Raw genomic sequence first — 17,839 nt, forward strand, 5'->3', positions numbered from 1 at the left:
ATAAAAATAGTCTGTAACGATAGCTGCTTTAAATTATACTTTATGACATGTACGATTATTGTTCACGAGTGCGAAATGTAAAGTACAGAAATCATCACGGGAAAATTGGTTCTATTCCCAAACATTTTTATCTTATCAGTAGTACCAAATTAATAAACGGGGAAAGAGTTGGCGCTTTTGAACGATTTTTATTGTGTACCGTCATAAATTCACGCAAATACGAATAATATTATAAATGTGTGTTACAAATCTTACGATTACGCGCATCTCCTTTGAACGATGTGAGATACATGTCATGCGGTGAAGTGATAACCCGTGAGACAACGTGCTAGCACGCGGTATCCAAACCGTGGAAGTCGGCTCTGCTTTTCAATCTTTCACTAAACAAAACAATACTCAAAAATAATGATAGGAAATGTATTTCGAAACGGTCAAAAGATCTTTTGGATCAGCTGTACGTGTATCGGTACGTACATCGCATACCGATACTGGAAAAAGCGAGAACTTCTGGCAATAGACGAAGGTTTTGATGAGGTGTCTAAGGTTAGAGTTCCGTTTTTGTATCAAACCAATTTAGAAATTTCATTTCGTTCATACTTTTACTCGTTGAGTTTAAAACTCGGTAACAATCTTCATTGCTTTACTTTTATAGATCGATGATACTCATGAAAAACGAGTGCTCCTATTAGGTTTAGACGGAGCTGGAAAAACATCGATTATAAACCAAATATGTGTTGCAAACGGCGATGAAACTTCTTACACTGTCCCTCCAAAACCAACGGAAGGTTCTACTGTATATAAAATAAAAAATGGGGTCCTATTTTACAATGTTTGGGATAGTATGTAAAACTCATTATTCTAGGTTTACGTATAATATGATCACATTATTAAATGTATAATTATTCAATGTTTTATTGCTAGTTGGAGGTTCAGATCCCACTAGAAAATATTGGACTGCTTTCTTACAAGACACAGATCTATTACTATTTGTAGTAGATGCCTCTGATGTAAACAAATTATCTTCCGCAGCTTCTATTTTGAAACAATTATTAAGTGATGCAAGAATGGATGATATACCAATTTTAGTAATTGCTAACAAGCAGGTAAATATTTTTGATTATACTTATTCAAAAAGTTTCCACTATGTCTAACATGTTTGCATATGAATATTAGGATTGTCCTAATGCTTTGAAGCCAGAGGAAGTTAAAAAAGCTTTAGATTTATTAAGTATTTCTCCACATAAACACAAAGTAGAAATAATTGGATGCCAAACAAGACCTCTTCCTGAAATGCCACCAGAAACAACCGAGTATACTTGGTATCATGCATCTATGGATTCTGTTAGGAAAAAAATATTCTATATGGCAAAAGATAGTGTATCTGCTCCTTTGTTCTGTTAGAAAATACTTTATACAAGAAAACAAGAAGAAATAGAAGGCTAAGAAAAAAAAGAAGGAAACAACAGTATGGCTAGTTCAGCATATCCTGTACAATTTTTCACTGAATTAAAGTGACTACAGTTTGTCCAGAAAGAATCTTATTAAGAAAGAATAATTCGAGTTTTAAAAGAAAGATATGAATAAATGTGCACAATTTATAAGGCTTTCTCAGTACGATATGTTTGCAATCATTTAATTTTACAATACTTTTTATACTGCTTTTTTCCAACATACATACATATATATTTATTTAATAAATTATTTATTTCCTTCATTAGTTCACAACAAATGTTTTTCTTATGTTTTTTATATTTTAAATATACAAAATAGACACAACATTAGTTTTTGTAATTGATATACAAAATAAAAATTTAGAGACTGTATTTAGGAACATAAATCTATTTTATTCATTCATAATGTATAGTATTACATATAATATATATATATAATATAAAAGAAATCAGTGGTTTTATACAATAAGTATTATTTTGCCTTGTCTGTTTTTGTACTTACCTAAATAAAAGCATTAATTAATATATTCATTTTATACTGCAATACTTTATATACAAATTTATATAAAAAATGGAATATATTTGTTCTAAACAGTATAAGAAATTAATTAATGTTACTTTTATTTTTGTTTTCAAGATATTTATTGTATTGTTCAGGGATGCCTTTGAATACTTTAATTTTAGCACGTATTTGCTTCCATGTGTGTTGATAATAATTTTTCTTATCTAGTGCCATAGCCTAGATGATTCATTTAATAATAAGAAACAATTTGTCAATATGAAAAACATTACTGTACAAAAGACATTACCTTGTAATCTTCTCCATACTTATCCATTAAGTAAGTAAGGAAATACACTTGACTATTTGGTAGCATAAACTTCCTTTTTCTCGGTGCCTTTGCCTCTGCCTCGAGTTGTTGTGCCACATGTATCTTTGGTGCAATTTCAACATCTTCCTCTTCAGTTTGTAATTTCTCATCAACATTGTCATCTTTCTGTTTTAAAATTTTTTCAATATGCTCTCTCTTTAAGTTTGGTATCTTCAAAGCATCATTTGGATCATATGCCAATCCCATTTGGTTTAAATTAGTTCGCGTAGATTTTGCTGCTTCCCAAGATTTTTTTATTTGAGGACTGTGAAAAATACAATTTTGTCTTATTATTTTTGTCTACTTATGTATATCCACAATAAAACACGATGAAAATTTTGGTTATATTTACCATTGTATTGTCGGTAACTTGGACAGTTTATTTCGCAATCGTTTACGATTTACATTCGTACGATATTGCTTTCTCCGTTTTACCTTCTTAATTTTCGTCATTTTTCTGATCTTACACTATTACGTGTTCTTGGAAAATAATAGGATTTCTAATTCAAACTCACATGCTGCATGCGTATACTTAGCAATGTAGATTCACCAGGTTGTACACTCGATAATTGTCCCTAGGCAGAAATTTTCAGTGTAAAGTAGAATGGTATGACTAGTGGCGCGTTTAATTCGAAAGGAATCGGAAATATTTCACTGATGAAGCCTATTAAAATATGATATAATAATATATACAATACTTTTTGTGTTAAAACATAATAAATAAAACTTAAACATCAAGGCCATTCCTTCTATTCAAGAGAATTATGTGTAATACATAAAAAAATGGACTTTCTAGTGTTTCCAGAAATAGATGTGCCAGAAATCGGTTACTTCATAAAAGCGGAATTCTATAAAATTTGCCCTCGATTTCGTACAACCCGATTGTCAAGTGATCATCCATTGTATGCTAATTATTGTTCTGATGACTTTAGAACGGAGATATTTTACAGTTAGTACGTGATAGGGAAAGTCTTTTCACACAATGATGTTTAAACACGTTCTACTTCCATTGTTGTTTCGTAGTCTTTTGTTATCATTCTCTATAGAGAATGGCCACTAAACAAGCAGGATTTTACAATTTATTATTCAGCTCTTGATTCAACTGTTTCATTTGCTGAAACAAACAAAAAAAAACCTATTACGCTTTATTTAACGAACACAGCGAATTATAGTTCACGTTTGAATAAAAATAAATCCGAGGTTTATCATTCAATTAAAATTATAGCGTTTTACTTATTACGGAAACGTAATTAATATCGCTGCGGATGATTTGTTATTTTAATTGGAATAATGAAAAACAAATGGAAACGATATCTGTTCGATAGCTTTTATAAATAAATTAGAGCAACATCAGACCAGAATTATTATTGCGCAGTCACTTTTGCTTCGGTGAGAAGGGATAAAATAAATTAACAGTATTATTGGAAAATTGAAAATTTATTTCTCAATTATTTGAATGTGTGAAAAATTCTTCGGAATCGAAAATGTGTTTCGTTAAATGTGTTTCATAAAGGTAGCTGGTGTGTATAATATAAATAAAATTAATATCACCTATACCTACTTATACGCAACATTCATACATCTATTTGAGTCCTTTATATAATCAATTTCTACTGTCCTGATAGCGCGGAATTGTTAAAACATTTATCTACAAGTTTGAATCCGGTTCTGTTAAGTCTTTCGTTCCTGATAAATCATCCTGATCATCGATACTTCCTCTTCAATAAAATTCACCGTCATAATCATAACGCAATTGAACTTCACTGAAGAAAAGATATGTACTTCTTAGAATCGTCAAATATTCAAAATCTTGTTCGGAAGACTGAAGAAATCCAAGAAGAAGAAACCGAAAGGCTTAACATATAGGGTCACAAAGATTTACCAGGCGTAGCTGGTACCGAGACCGTTGAATACCGTGTGCACGACGGGGGCAGCCGCTTCGTATCCGTAGGCTTTGGAGATCAATTGAGCCTGTGGAGCGTATGCATGGGCGAGAGGAGTGGCGGCATAAGTCTTAGTTAGAAGAGGTGCTGAGGCGATGGAGGCGGTGTATCCATGGGCTGGCGCGATCAGGGCGCTCTTGGCAATGACTGGAGCATGGGCAGCGTATCCGTAGCTTTTGGCGAGGAGAGGAGCACCTGCAGCGTAGGACAGCTGAGCGGTTGGTGCTGCGTAGGACAGATGAGCGGCTGGTGCGGCGTAGGACAAATGAGCAGCTGGCGCAGCGTAGGACAGAGGTGCGGCGTAAGTCTTGGTCAGAAGAGGAGCTGGTGCAGCGACTGCAGTCTTAGCGATCAGAGGAGCTGAAGCTGCGTAGCTGTATGGGGCGGCGTAGGCCTTGGTGACCAAGGGAGCACTGTAGCTGTACGGGGCAGCGTATGTCTTGGCAATGAGGGGAGCAGCGGTTGGCGTGAGGTAGGCTGGAGCAGTGTAGGCCGCCTTCACGATAGGAGTATGGCTGATTTCGTAGTTGAGGAGACCGTCGTTGCTGACGCTGTGGCTGCTCACGCGGACAAAGGAATGAGCGGAGTCGTCGGACTTCGAATAAGAAGAAATCACGTTCTGACCGGCAAAACCTTTCTGGGTGGACTCCTGGCTGAAACCGATGCTGCTGTGGTCACCAGACGACGCTGCGATGTCATAAGCGGCTGGGCCACCGGCACTGGCTACTGCCAGGAAGGCTGCGAGTACTACGAACTGCAGGAAAATTATTTTATTATTACGTGTAGATATCACACGATGAGAAGTAATAATTATGTTCCCTGTCTAGTCGAAGTTATTGACGATAGTAAAATGCTTCACAAACAAAAAGAAATCTGTTCCAAGAAAGGAAGTGGTCAGATCATACTAAACTACTAGACTAATTAAAATGATCTCTAGTTTCAACAAAGATTCTTCCCCGTAGAAAATTTATATTTTGTTATGTCGTGCCCAACGGTTTGAAGCTTTCACAAGATCCACAGCAAACGATTAAACCAATTGACGTGATCTAAAGTTTCAACAAAGTTTTCTGCTTTGTCAAGTTAAACCCAAGGCCCTAAATCTTCGACGACTCGTTGTACGAGCGACGACGTTCAAGGAAGAAGCTTACCTTGAATGCCATTTTGCTTTTGAGTGAAGGACCCGCTGTGCTCTGACAGAATACGAAACTTGGCCCGGTATTTATATGCAACAAAGCTTGCAGGGGGATCAATTGAATTTTGGGTGCCACCGTTTCCAATTTGATTGGGTATGGCTGATCAAGGGAGAGGGAAATTGTATCATGGTACACTTTTTTTCGTAAGGAACCATTAAGAAAGTGGTGGAACATAGCCAGGTTAAGGGGGGACATGGTCGAATGTCGGGCGTGGTCTTGACTCAATTAAGATCACTAATTTTATAAGCATACGGAACAATCGTATCAATCATAACATTATGTTCCAACATAATGTTAAGGAAGAAGCTTCTTCTTCAGCGTAAAAGTTTTTATCGCATCATGAAATTAGATTTTATTGACGTTTCTACGATATCACACAATATTTATCTGGTAAAGTTTCGGCAATTACGTAAACACGATTACTTTACGTATTTCTATTTTGTAATTTTGCACAACTTAAATATACATATGCTTGGTATTTAATATTCGTCCAATTAAGATGTTTTCATGAAGCAAGAGGGTACGAAAATAAGTTTTAACGAATTAAATTTATTTGAGCCTCATTAACCAGCAGAATTGACCGATGTCGCCAATTATATGCATCACGTAATAACTTGTTTGATTCACGTGAATGATCTTTTTTCGAGTTACTCGCTTTTTCTGTATTGCATAAAAGAATACTGCTACGTCACATAAGCCGTTTAACTTTTTTCCCTTATACTCTGGCCTTCCTTTCGTTTATGTAATGTGATACATATACCAATGCCGGGTCGTGATATTGTAAAACCTGCCAAGGACGCACTTTCTCCAAATTGTGGCACTGACATAAAAAGACATACACGTTCACCGGATCCATGCGATTTTTGCCCATGTGTCGGTGATCTTGTTGCCATTGTCAGATAAAATCTACTATCCTGATGTCGACCCGGAGGCGAATAGCTCCATGTTTAGAAATTAATAGGCGTGACACTGCCAACCCCGAATTGGACCGCCATGACGTAATTTCAAGTTTTGATTTAGATCGAATATATAGTATCTTCTTAAAGGAACAGCTAAAAGAAAGGAGCTTTCTATTCCTTCATTATTGCAACCTGTTCCGCTACATGTTTCTTCATATATAAGAATAGCAAAAAGAAAATGGAAATCGTCAAAGTAACTTTTTCTCTTAGAGGGTGGCTCTTTATGGGTCGTTTAGACCCATTTTTTTTCCGTTGATTATCTTTTTGCGTTCTTTGTTCGGGATTTCCACCGGAGTTTGAGTCCCCTTTTAGTTTGATTGCTCGTGCTTAGGGTAATTGCCGAAGATCGCCCTTCATTCGCCATCCACTGTCTGATACGCTTCTTCATCTCTTTATCATAGCCTACATCGGACAGAGAAAAATCAGAAAATACATCGTTGAACAGCATCATCTCCTGATCGCAAGGTCGCTTGAATGAAAAGTCCTGGACCGTTTTAAAAGTAAACCAAGGTGGCTTGGAATCTCTCATGGGTGTTTCTGTTTTCTTCAATGTGTGAGATTCCATCGAGTTTGTCGACGATGAAGTTCCATGCTGTTATTCTCTGGACGTTGATGAATTTTTTTTTATTCACTACGAACAATTTTGCGACTATCATTATTGTATATTTTTACGAATATGCAAATATCTGCGATAGGTGTAGTTTGTTTATGCGTGTCGTAACATTTAATGATTTTTATCGAGTCTTCTCGAGAATGATCGGTTCCAGCGTCCACGTCAATACTTTATTTTATAATCTTTGTTCAATTTGTATTTGACATACGTATCCTCGAGGATTATAGAAGTGCGAGACGATAATGATTTATTTTCAATGAGATATGTGATCGTTTGAAGATATTCTTCTGTTAGAGATAAATTTTTTGTAGGATTTGTGACGCGATACGTCATATTAGAATTATGGAAAGAAATGAATTAAATATATGCTTTGCATTAAGATGCAATTAACCTGATAAATAGTACTCGATATACTTTGTAGAAATTTGAAATTAATAAAAGTATTGGGAACATTTTTATTTGTTAATTCAGACGATTTCGACGATTCTGAAGTTCCGTTGAGCCTGAGATGTTTTCGATAGTCTTGCCGTTTCAAAATTATCTTGCTTCGTTTCATATCTTTTCATTAATTTTTTCTAGATAATTTAAGAAACAGTTACACAATAATTATTCCAATATTAGGTTACGCAATACATAATGTACAAAAAGATAAAAAAATACGTCTGTCATTTATATTTTCTGCATAATCTATTTGTGTTTGCTTAAAAAATTCTCATATCTTCTTTTAAATTTTATTACTTTTTGTCAAGATATACTAATGTACTATAAAAAGAAGAATGTATTAACATGATATAAGATTTTAAAAAATATAAAAAACAGAAAAAGTCGACGAGGATGGGATTCGAACCCACGCGTGCAGAGCACATTGGATTAGCAGTCCAACGCCTTAACCACTCGGCCACCTCGTCACATGAGAATTTAATCTTTAAATATACCTGAAACAGTCCAATGATTTAATTTAACACAAATTTCTTTCACTTTTTAACTAATTGAATATATTTTTATTCTTTGGTAAATACTCTAATCTTATTCTAAAACATATACTGCATCTCTGTTTTGTGTTTCATATACATTCCAGTATGTTGCAACAAGTACTCTGTTTTCTATTGTATGTTATATAATCTCAATTGTATGCACATGTGTATCTTCATGCATATGTATATTCAAGCGTTGCCTTATCAACTCGTTGAATTTTCTGTTTTCCAAAGTTATTGATATTACACCTACTAAACTTTGAATAAAATTATCATTTTAAATATAGAATCTTATTGATAGAATAAATTTGTACATAAAAAACAATTCTGCTTCTTCATTTGCTTTCACTTCTAGTTCTAGTACATCTTATCGTGTATTTTTTTACATGTTTTGTAAATAATGATTATGTAGCTGTTGCAACTTATTTACTCGCGATTTTTAAAAGTTCGTTATATAAAAGCAATGTATGAGTCATGGGCAACGGCAATTATGTGAAATTCTTCGTCATCGTTCTTTGGAATCTAAGAAGCACAGTATTCACAAGCCTTGTCAAGTAATCATTACTAGATTGCATGGTCGGTGTCCAGTATTATTCTCATACACAATGTAGCTTTGTCAGTGATTCTATTAGGTAGTCTACATATTATAGATCAATCGATATGGAAAATACGATAGATTCGATGTTATCGTATACACCAGTATACGATGAAGAGATTACGAAAAGTTTTGAAAATAATTTTTCAAGAATTAAGGGTAAGTGGCAAGAAAATTGCACGATCTTTACATTTAGCGTTTCTTACAGATATGACACCATATGGCATACATCCAAACAGATAATTCCCATGCAATAATCTGCATTAGAAGATAACAGTATCTTTGTAAAGGGTAAAGTAAAAAGTATCTTTAACTGTTATTTAACTTTCAGAGGAATGTTACCTGGATCATGCAGGAGCAACACTGTATTCTGATATGCAAATAAAAAATGTTGCATTTGATTTACACAATTCTCTTTATGCTAATCCACATTCCATTGGAACTGCAAGTAATATAACTCAAGATATTATAGAGCGTATGAGATACCAGTAAGACATTCTGAAGATAAATAATACTGTTAATCGATAATACTGTCAAGTATGATAATAATTTTTCAATTTTATAGGATTTTGTATCATTTCCACACCTCTATTGATGAATACAGTATTATTTTCACATCGGGTGCAACTGCGTCTTTAAAGTTAATAGCTGATACATTCTTCTTTAACGAGGATAAAGAAGATACCTCTAATTCAGGGCATTTTATCTATACACAAGATAATCATACTTCAGTTCTTGGCATGAGAGAAGTTGTTAATAAAAAAGGAGTAAAGATATCTTGTTTGAGTCACAACAATGCTTTCGAAATTTTCAATTCTTCAAAATCTATGAGTTCCTATGAACAACAGAATAATTCCACCAAAAGTAATTCACTGTTTGCTTACTCAGCCCAATGTAATTTTTCTGGATTAAAGTATCCTTTAACATGGATTAAACATGTACATAATGGAATTCTATCTAGTGTTGTTTCTGATACATCTACAAAGTGGTATGTTCTACTTGATGCTGCTAGCTTTGCATCTACAAATGACTTAGATCTATCTATCTACAAACCAGATTTTGTTTGTTTATCTTTTTATAAAATGTTTGGATATCCTACTGGAATTGGTGCATTACTAGTAAAAAATGATAGTGCAAGTGCACTTCAAAAAGTTTATTATGGTGGTGGTACCATAGATGTTTCGTTGACCTCTGAATTGTTCCATATAAAAAGAAGAACCCTTCATCAAAGGTATAAGATCAATAATTATTTCTAAACTTAACTAATTTCTTACTGATATACATCCTGTTACAGATTTGAAGATGGTACTATCCCATTTCTCTCTATAATTTCTTTGAAACATGGTTTTGATATATTATCATCTGTCACAATGGACAAAATTTCAAAGCATGTATTCTCACTTGCAAGGTTTCTGCACAGATCTCTATTAATACTTCACCATGCCAATGGGAAACCAGTTGCAAGATTGTATTGCGATACTGCCTTCGATAATCACGATATACAAGGGGGTATTGTTACTTTTAATCTTATGCGGTCCAATGGTGAATATATAGGATACATGGAGATTTTACATATGGCAGCTTTGTTCAAAATACATCTAAGAACTGGTTGCTTTTGCAACCCTGGTGCATGTCAGAGATACTTAGCATTATCGAATAAGGAAGTTCTTCAGAATTATGAGGCTGGATATGTTTGTGGAGGTTCAGCAGATCTAATAAATGGGAAACCAACAGGTGCTGTTAGAGCTTCATTTGGATACATGTCTACAATCAAGGATGTTCAAACTTTATTACTTATGATCAAAAAGTGTTTTGTGGATGGGCCACCAATAAATAAAATTCCAGAGTGGTGGTTAGATTATAAAAGAGCTTTATACAAAAAATATTATCAACGTGATGTAAATACAAAAGATGTAACAAACTATGTTGCAAATGATGATATGAATGGAATTACAGATAAATTAAAGAATATGAAAAAATCAGTAACTCATTTTATTAATGACAATCCATTTTTTAAACTCACAATGGACACTAGTGCAACTAAAAAGAAATGTACTTTAGAACAATTGTACATATATCCAATAAAGTCGTGTGGTGCCTATAAAATAATAGGTTCTTGGAATTTAAATTCAAAAGGTTTAGAATATGATAGAGAGTGGATGATTATTACATCTTCTGGTATTTGTTTAACACAAAAGCAACATGTTAATCTTTGTTTACTAAATCCAATAATATATAAAGACAGAGGAATCATGCAATTACATTATCCAGGTAAAAATTATGATTATCTTTTTACATGTTGATTAATTTAATGATCGAAGGATATTTCAGAAATGCCTACTATAAACATTTCTTTAAATAGTAGCCCAAAAAATACTATAAATGGTACAGTATGTCAAAGTAGAGTTTGTGGGCACAAAGTAGAAGGTGTAGATTGTGGTTCAGAAGTTTCTGAATGGTTAAGTTCAGCATTAGGTCTTCCAAATCTGAGGCTTATAAGACAAAATGATAATGGTAATAGAAAGAAAGGTAACTTTCATAACATAAAATTGCAAAGATTCTGTTTTCTTATATATAACTGCATTTTGCTTTTGCAGAGGATAGTAAAACTAAATTATCATTCGCTAGCCAAGCTCAATATTTAGTAATAAATAAGGCAAGTGTATCATGGCTTAGTGATAAAATATCTGATACAGGATTTCAAAAAGACACAATTATACATAGATTTAGGGGAAACATGATATTAAGCGGTTGTGAAGCCTTTGAAGAAACAAAATGGGAACATGTCTATATAGGAAAAAATAGTTTTGTGGTATGTTTATTGAAAGAACAAATATAGAGGTTATATACTTCTTTCATTGATGAATATTATTAGGTAACTGGGCCATGCACTAGATGTCAAATGATTTGCATTGATCAAACCACCAGTAAAAAGACAGTGGAACCATTACGTACACTCACAGAACAATTTCATGGGAAAATGAGGTTTGGTATTTATTTAACCAAAGAAACTAAAGAAGACGGAATCATTACTGTCGGAGATATCGTTCATATTTTATAACTGAATGATTAACATAATTTTTATGAAATATAGATAAAGGTACTTTATACAAAGTTATATAAAAATATGATTAGAATTTTATATAGAAAAAAATTAATATATTTTATAAATCATAAAGTATTGAGGAATACTTAGTATTCTTTTCCGCTATTTTTATAGATTGTTATATAGAAAACAATATTCATTTTCTTGTTACTATAGACATGATGCACCATACCTGCCAACATTACAGAATTTACTAAATATTTTATATTAGAAAAATTAATAGCTTTCTGCACCATTATATACATGTGATACATAAAAAATATAATAGGATATCAAACTTAAATATAGTTCACTTGAATGTAGAAGTACAAAAAACGAAATACTTTTTTATATTTATAACCTGTTTTCAATAGTGTATTTACGATTTTTTAAATTAATCTCTATTATTAAAAAATAAAGATCAGTTACAATATAACAGTTATTTGTATTTTGTATTGTAAGTAGTTTGTCAAGTTAAATTATATCTTTTCGAATTTCCTTTATCAACTTTGGTAATACTGTAATTATCAGCAATGTTCCGTGGCGTTTTCTATGCACACCTGTCATACGTCACTGTGAACGAGGTTCAGTATAGTCTGCAAATTTTCAGCAAGGTGTTGATTTCTACGTATTTCTTCTGTTTATCTCCGATTACAAAACTGTAAAGTTCGTAATATTAAACGTCATTACATACCGAGTGTTTTGTTTCGAAACGCGCGAACCTTTTGAAAATTGTATACGTAGGCAACAGGTGTCTAACATCGCACATGTCTCTTTGATTCTACCGATCATCGCGAAATTAAACGATTACACGAATAATCGTGCCAAAATCTCTTATTTTTCGGAGTTTGAGTCATGGTAAAAACGATCGATAGAATTTTATATCGAAGTGTTCGTTTTAACAAAGTTCCGTGATAGAAGTGCGATAACCGTGTATTCTTAATCGCCAGTACGTAAAGATGGAATACGATTATCTTATTAAATTCTTAGCCCTCGGAAATTCTGGAGTCGGTAAAACTAGTTTCCTATATCAATATACCGATGGCACGTTCGAATCTCGTTTTATATCCACTGTTGGCATTGACTTTAAGGAAAAACGTGTGGTAAGAGATTGTTTCATCATTCAGTACTTATTCACTTATATTATTTTCCTTATTACCAAATACAAGTTGTCTTTGTTGATTTTTATATAAATTTTATTTATTTAAAATATCTTGGAATATGTGGGTCAAAATATGAAAGTACATGTAAATGTCTTCAAGATACATATGTTATCATGTACAAGCCAAAGTCATTAACTGTTACAGATATACCAGACAGCAAATGGTAGAACTCAACGTGTGCATTTGCAGCTGTGGGACACAGCTGGTCAAGAGCGGTAACATTTGTTATGATAATTCATTTGAAAACTTGTATTTTATAGTAATGTTCATACTAAACAAGGCTTTTAGTGTTTCCTATAAAATGCTTAGAATTCTTAATGAAAAAATTACATTTATTAATATCGTATAAAAGAAGGATATAATAATAAGGTTTAGGAATTGACATTTGATAATAGAGTAATGGTAGATTTGATGAAAGTGTAGCAATGCCATTAATATCCAGGTTCAGAAGTCTAACTACAGCCTTCTACCGGGATTCCATGGGTTTCCTACTAATTTTTGATCTGACCAATGAGCTGTCCTTTCTTGAAGTAAGAAATTGGCTGGAGCAGCTTAGGGTACTCATTATTTATTAATACTATTACTGTAAAAATTGTGCAATGAACGATGATTTGAGTTAATTTATTTATGGAACAGAATCTCCATTAGGCATACTAATATCTTAGTTGGTTTCATGTATGATGATCGCTTGGTATATGTTGCATGATGTGAATTAATACTGTAGTAAAGATATTTTGAATTTGGGAATAAAAAGATTCAATGAATTGTGCATGGAAATTTAGAGCATGAAATATGATTTACTTTGTATGTTTGCTAGAGAGTAATTGTAAATAAAATAGTAGTAATAGTAGCTTGCATATAATTAATAAACTTATTGATATATGTTTCTTGCATTCCTATACGTAAAAAGCTCAAACTATCGTTCGATCGAAAAATTATTGAGATTTATCATGTAGATAAGTGCAAAAATTTTACTCAATTAATAAGAATATTTGCACCATGCAATTAATGTATGATATAATCATTAACGTAATGCGTATGACATCTGCAAAATTATGTGAAAAATATCGTTTTTTTTCGATTATAGAAGATAAAGAATAGATAAATCGCGAGTTTCGGGTATGAGGAAAGTCTGCCTCCGAAAAAGTAGGAAATTTTGATCTTGAAGAGGAAGAAATCCTAAAGAATCATTAACGTAATCTGTTTCTTAGCGGTAGGAACTAACTGAAGAAATAATGCAGCGTTGTACATAGTGCGTTAATGCATATTTTTAATAATTTTTTAACAAGAAGAGTTTCCAACTATTTATTCATAATATTATCTCGATGTGTTTGAGAATTTTTGTTGTAAGAAGATGGATTAGAATTGTCTCATTGTCGGATTTAGTTGGAAGCTCTTTATCTTTTGCATTGTGGTACGTTTCTGTTTCTCATTGATTCTCGATTTCTTTGTTTGATCGTTGATTCATATTTGTACACATGTAGACTCACGCATATTGCGAAGATCCAGACATAATTCTCTGTGGAAACAAATCCGATCTCGAAGACAAACGGGTTGTTAGTGAACATAAGGCACGGGAATTAGCGGAGAAGCATGGGTAAATAACATACTACACGTCATTCATTACGTTCTTTATCAGCCATCCGATTCATTCAGCCTTGTTTCTATCGTTTTCCTTTCTATTTCCTCTCTCGAAAACCAAACAGAATATCTGAGTTGCACGCCTTTTCATAATAATTTCTAAATCCGTTTGTCACCTATATTTTCTTCCAATTCCTTTATTTTATTGGTATAATTAGAAGAGATGATATGTAGGATGAAATTGCGGTTTATGCTATTCAAGTCTTCCAAAGATTCTATATAATAAATAACCTATATAGTAAATAAATGTATAATATATAATATATAATGTATATTGAGAAGTTCACTACGATTTACGATATTTGAAAAATTGTATTTAAAAACACAGAAGTCTGAAATAGCGTAAACTGCAAGAATCCAGATTAACAGGAAAGATAAAGAATCTGAATGAACTATACTCTTTAGCTTGGTCTACTTGGAAACGAGTGCAGCTACGGGCCAGAACGTGGCACGTGCCGTGGATATACTTTTGGACCGGGTGATGCGCAGGATGGAAACTACTGTGGATAAATCACTGCTACCTCACCAAAGAGTGTTACGATGCCACGAGCGCGACACACCGCCTCCAAGTACTTCCTGCTACTGCTGACACTGTTCTTACGCGTAGCGTAGCTGAATAAACTTGCCTCGTCGAGCTGGCACTTTATTCAGCTAACAACGTTGCACGACTGACTTGTACTCGAATCTCCAGTCGTTTAAATATTCCAAGATATCCTACTTACGACTGTGCACAGTAGAATATCAAGGATGTACCAATTCCGGAGCACTAACATAAATTCGAAAGTTCGTGCACCTCCATTAGAAAAATTTCTGATCGAAATGGTCGATAGTTTACTTATACATTTGCGAAAAGGGAACTATCTTGTATGTTACACACTTGTGCATCGTTGTATTCTGAGAAAAGGATTCGCGTTGTTTCCTGGTATTCACGCGCACACTATCGTCTTCCATTAACCGCTTCCCCCGGTACAAAATTCTGTCTGATAAAAACCGACGCGTATCCTCGACGTGTCGTACCTTTTCACTTCTTCGCGATAACGTGATCTACCTGTTATTGTTGTACGCACAACGTGTTCAATATTGTCATATTTGCTCTGTCTATTCATTCGCCAAAAATTGTGATACGATAGCGTTCCGATTACTTAGGGTGAAACGATCAATTTTCGACATGTATATGTATTTTTGATGCTATTATTGTACCCATACCAAAGATTCATACGTCTAGTCGTTAAGTATTGTGCTGAGAATACAATCAAAATGTTGTTTGACGCACCGTTTATACTGTGGTTAATCGAATGTTGATGTGTCCCTGTTCTTATCAAGTTTTCAAGCAAAATGTAATTATATCTTGTGGAGATTATATATATGTTAATCCTTCTAGTTATTAAGGAGGAGTATCATCGAATGTTTATGTGTACAGTTACGGCTGATCGAGAAATGTTCGAAATATATAGAGATATATATCTGTTGAATACAGGGTGGGATGATAACTTTCTAGTTACTCGATATTATATTATAGATCGTTGTAAAATGGATGGCGTAAAATTGCAGTATTATGGGAGAATGAATCTTGAAACTTGGCGCGTCTTTGTGAGAAGACATTTTCATAATATTTCTCTTGACGTAAAAATTTTGCCAGGCTGTTTGAAACGATAGAGATATTCTGAGTTATTGCCCTATCCTGTGTATTGTGTCATACGTCGACGTAATAAAAGCAGATTGCACGAGTTATATCTCTTCCGACGAAATTTTGTCGCTCATTTTCAGTTTGCTACGATCTCGAGAGCAACGAAAAATGAAAATGCACGATGGATACAATGATGAATTAGGCTAGTGGATTTTTTATCTAACTTTTTCTCGCGTACAAATGGAATCTCAAAATTCGATCGGTATTTTAACGTTTGTATTATCATTAAACTACGAGTGTATTTTCGAATTTATTCGATATCGCGTGGGTCTCGATGTGTTCAATTACGACCAGATCTTAGCAAACTATGTCGCAATCGTATAGTGAAAATGTAACTTCGCGTGACGGTGTTCGTGTCGATGTGTGACTGTGTTTTTCGAGACTTTTCACTGTAAGCTGTTCAGACTATCTCGTCTATCGAACATTTCGACGGACAGAGACGCGTAGAGCGTGCTCTATCATGTATACGTACTTATTCAACTACTTCATGAAAATTCTGTTTGAAGGAAATGGATCAGAACAGAAATTTCCAAGAAGAACATCTCGCTGAGCAAATAAAAGCTCTATAGTTCCGCTTAAACGAACTTTTATCCGTTTATCCTCGAATCCTCAACTGGTAAGGCCATAAAGTAGCGTACCTATGTTGGCTAAGCATGTACAATATAAGCAACGAAATAAAAGCAACACTACTCCACCAAAAACTCGACAACAATTTAAAGTCAGCGAACACGAAGTTCAAAGTAGATTTCCAATACAATCAATCAAACATGATGCCCTGGGAGTGTAATATAGGTTGTTCGAACTTTATCTTTGCCAGTTGAAGGTTGAGAAAGCGCTCAACTTCTTTGCTGCGAAGTTAGAAATATATAATAGAAAGAGAAGAAAGAAGAATGATTTTACCTCTATAGCAGAATGTAACCGGCAGGTGTCCTTCGCGTAGTTTTGCGTACTCCGTTGGGGCTTGAAATCAAATACAAGCGGATCGAGTGATGGGGAAAGGTTGCCTAGAAAACATCTCGAATATCAGCCGGTGAAACTTCGTTTCATCAATAATGCGGAGAAAACGCGCAACCAGGGAAGGTTTGTTGGGAAAGTTCTGCGCGAGAACTTTCTTTATGGAAGTTCGATCGAAGTTTCTGTCTGCTAGGTTATTAGCCGGCTATTTATGCACAACACGGTTATTGTTTACGGCTACGTGCGCTTTTTAAGCTCGCGAAATCGGGCAAGATGCATTTTTACTAGCGGAAGTTGGAGCGCCGCGACGGTTTTACAAGGATCGCCTCGATCATTCCGCGATCGGACGAACTATTGACTCGTCATCGAGGGAGATGCTTTCAATGAGATACTGTACATTTCTGTGCACTTATTCCAGGCAAACTTATCGAATCAATAAAAGACAGAAGTTGTGAAAACGAATGTAAATATGGGTCGAGTTTTGTTCTGCCGGATGAACGGCAATTTCGTGGCTATATTACATTTTTCCCAGAATTTCCTTTTCCATATATATATGTTTCCATATATATATGTTATTCCTATTACATATATATATATAATATATATAATAATATATAATATATAATATATAATATATAATATATATAATAATATATATATATATATATATATATATATATATATATATATATGTGCGCGCAATGGTATATAT

At 33.9% G+C, this 17,839-nt stretch overlaps 5 protein-coding genes and 1 non-coding gene across 7 annotated transcripts; 3 read left to right on the top strand and 3 right to left on the bottom strand.

Moving 5' to 3' along the window:
• Nucleotides 1-151: 151 nt before the first annotated feature.
• Nucleotides 152-1,549, top strand: LOC100747139 (ADP-ribosylation factor-like protein 3). The gene is made up of 4 exons (XM_003492312.4): nt 152-543; nt 653-839; nt 922-1,103; nt 1,174-1,549. Exons 1-4 carry the CDS (start codon nt 406-408, stop codon nt 1,399-1,401), a joined length of 735 nt encoding a protein of 244 aa, XP_003492360.1. The 5' UTR covers nt 152-405; the 3' UTR covers nt 1,402-1,549.
• A 274-nt stretch (nt 1,550-1,823) lies between these two features.
• On the bottom strand, nt 1,824-2,874 carry LOC100747258 (nucleolar protein 16). The gene is made up of 3 exons (XM_003492313.4): nt 2,673-2,874; nt 2,261-2,585; nt 1,824-2,190 (listed from the first exon to the last, which is right to left on the bottom strand). Exons 1-3 carry the CDS (start codon nt 2,771-2,773, stop codon nt 2,056-2,058), a joined length of 561 nt encoding a protein of 186 aa, XP_003492361.1. The 5' UTR covers nt 2,774-2,874; the 3' UTR covers nt 1,824-2,055.
• An 862-nt stretch (nt 2,875-3,736) lies between these two features.
• On the bottom strand, nt 3,737-7,377 carry LOC100747376 (pupal cuticle protein G1A). Its single transcript, XM_003492314.4, has 2 exons — nt 5,412-7,377; nt 3,737-5,017 (listed from the first exon to the last, which is right to left on the bottom strand). The coding sequence occupies exons 1-2, from the start codon at nt 5,649-5,651 to the stop codon at nt 4,199-4,201; spliced, it is 1,059 nt and encodes a 352-aa protein (XP_003492362.2). The 5' UTR covers nt 5,652-7,377; the 3' UTR covers nt 3,737-4,198.
• Nucleotides 7,378-7,854: 477 nt separating this feature from the next.
• Nucleotides 7,855-7,936, bottom strand: TRNAS-GCU. The gene has a single exon. It is a non-coding gene; the product is annotated as a tRNA-Ser (tRNA).
• A 329-nt stretch (nt 7,937-8,265) lies between these two features.
• On the top strand, nt 8,266-12,025 carry LOC100747497 (molybdenum cofactor sulfurase). 2 transcript variants are annotated; one of them, XM_003492315.4, is made up of 7 exons: nt 8,266-8,756; nt 8,929-9,085; nt 9,163-9,828; nt 9,892-10,868; nt 10,929-11,111; nt 11,195-11,409; nt 11,473-12,025. In XM_003492315.4, the coding sequence occupies exons 1-7, from the start codon at nt 8,663-8,665 to the stop codon at nt 11,656-11,658; spliced, it is 2,478 nt and encodes an 825-aa protein (XP_003492363.1). In that variant the 5' UTR covers nt 8,266-8,662; the 3' UTR covers nt 11,659-12,025. The 2 variants fall into 2 exon arrangements, with proteins under 2 accessions (XP_003492363.1, XP_012245415.1); XM_012389992.2 differs by lacking the exons at nt 8,266-8,756; nt 8,929-9,085 and having other exon boundaries at nt 9,163-9,238; nt 9,315-9,828.
• Nucleotides 12,026-12,201: 176 nt separating this feature from the next.
• LOC100747613 (ras-related protein Rab-27A) lies at nt 12,202-17,595 on the top strand. Its single transcript, XM_003492316.4, has 5 exons — nt 12,202-12,785; nt 12,990-13,060; nt 13,288-13,402; nt 14,330-14,442; nt 14,892-17,595. The coding sequence occupies exons 1-5, from the start codon at nt 12,642-12,644 to the stop codon at nt 15,073-15,075; spliced, it is 627 nt and encodes a 208-aa protein (XP_003492364.1). The 5' UTR covers nt 12,202-12,641; the 3' UTR covers nt 15,076-17,595.
• Nucleotides 17,596-17,839: the final 244 nt, after the last annotated feature.

Source organism: Bombus impatiens, unplaced genomic scaffold, assembly GCF_000188095.3.
Source record: "Bombus impatiens unplaced genomic scaffold, BIMP_2.2 scf_0672, whole genome shotgun sequence".
Taxonomy (NCBI): domain Eukaryota; kingdom Metazoa; phylum Arthropoda; class Insecta; order Hymenoptera; family Apidae; genus Bombus; species Bombus impatiens.

Bases quoted from the DNA above. Each gene is read 5' to 3' on its own strand.
- LOC100747139 (XM_003492312.4), top strand. From the start codon at position 406: ATGATAGGAAATGTATTTCGAAACGGTCAAAAGATCTTTTGGATCAGC. The intron at 544-652 runs GTTAGAGTTCCG...TTACTTTTATAG, and splicing joins GTTTTGATGAGGTGTCTAAG to ATCGATGATACTCATGAAAA. The intron at 1,104-1,173 runs GTAAATATTTTT...TATGAATATTAG, and splicing joins TAGTAATTGCTAACAAGCAG to GATTGTCCTAATGCTTTGAA.
- LOC100747258 (XM_003492313.4), bottom strand. From the start codon at position 2,773: ATGACGAAAATTAAGAAGGTAAAACGGAGAAAGCAATATCGTACGAAT. The intron at 2,586-2,672 runs GTAAATATAACC...TATTTTTCACAG, and splicing joins AAGTTACCGACAATACAATG to TCCTCAAATAAAAAAATCTT. The intron at 2,191-2,260 runs GTAATGTCTTTT...TGAATCATCTAG, and splicing joins AGTATGGAGAAGATTACAAG to GCTATGGCACTAGATAAGAA.
- LOC100747376 (XM_003492314.4), bottom strand. From the start codon at position 5,651: ATGTCCCCCCTTAACCTGGCTATGTTCCACCACTTTCTTAATGGTTCC. The intron at 5,018-5,411 runs GTAAGCTTCTTC...ATTTTCCTGCAG, and splicing joins AAAGCAAAATGGCATTCAAG to TTCGTAGTACTCGCAGCCTT.
- LOC100747497 (XM_003492315.4), top strand. From the start codon at position 8,663: ATGGAAAATACGATAGATTCGATGTTATCGTATACACCAGTATACGAT. The intron at 8,757-8,928 runs GTAAGTGGCAAG...TTTAACTTTCAG, and splicing joins TAATTTTTCAAGAATTAAGG to AGGAATGTTACCTGGATCAT. The intron at 10,869-10,928 runs GTAAAAATTATG...AGGATATTTCAG, and splicing joins CATGCAATTACATTATCCAG to AAATGCCTACTATAAACATT.
- LOC100747613 (XM_003492316.4), top strand. From the start codon at position 12,642: ATGGAATACGATTATCTTATTAAATTCTTAGCCCTCGGAAATTCTGGA. The intron at 13,403-14,329 runs GTACTCATTATT...GTACACATGTAG, and splicing joins ATTGGCTGGAGCAGCTTAGG to ACTCACGCATATTGCGAAGA. The intron at 14,443-14,891 runs GTAAATAACATA...TATACTCTTTAG, and splicing joins GAATTAGCGGAGAAGCATGG to CTTGGTCTACTTGGAAACGA.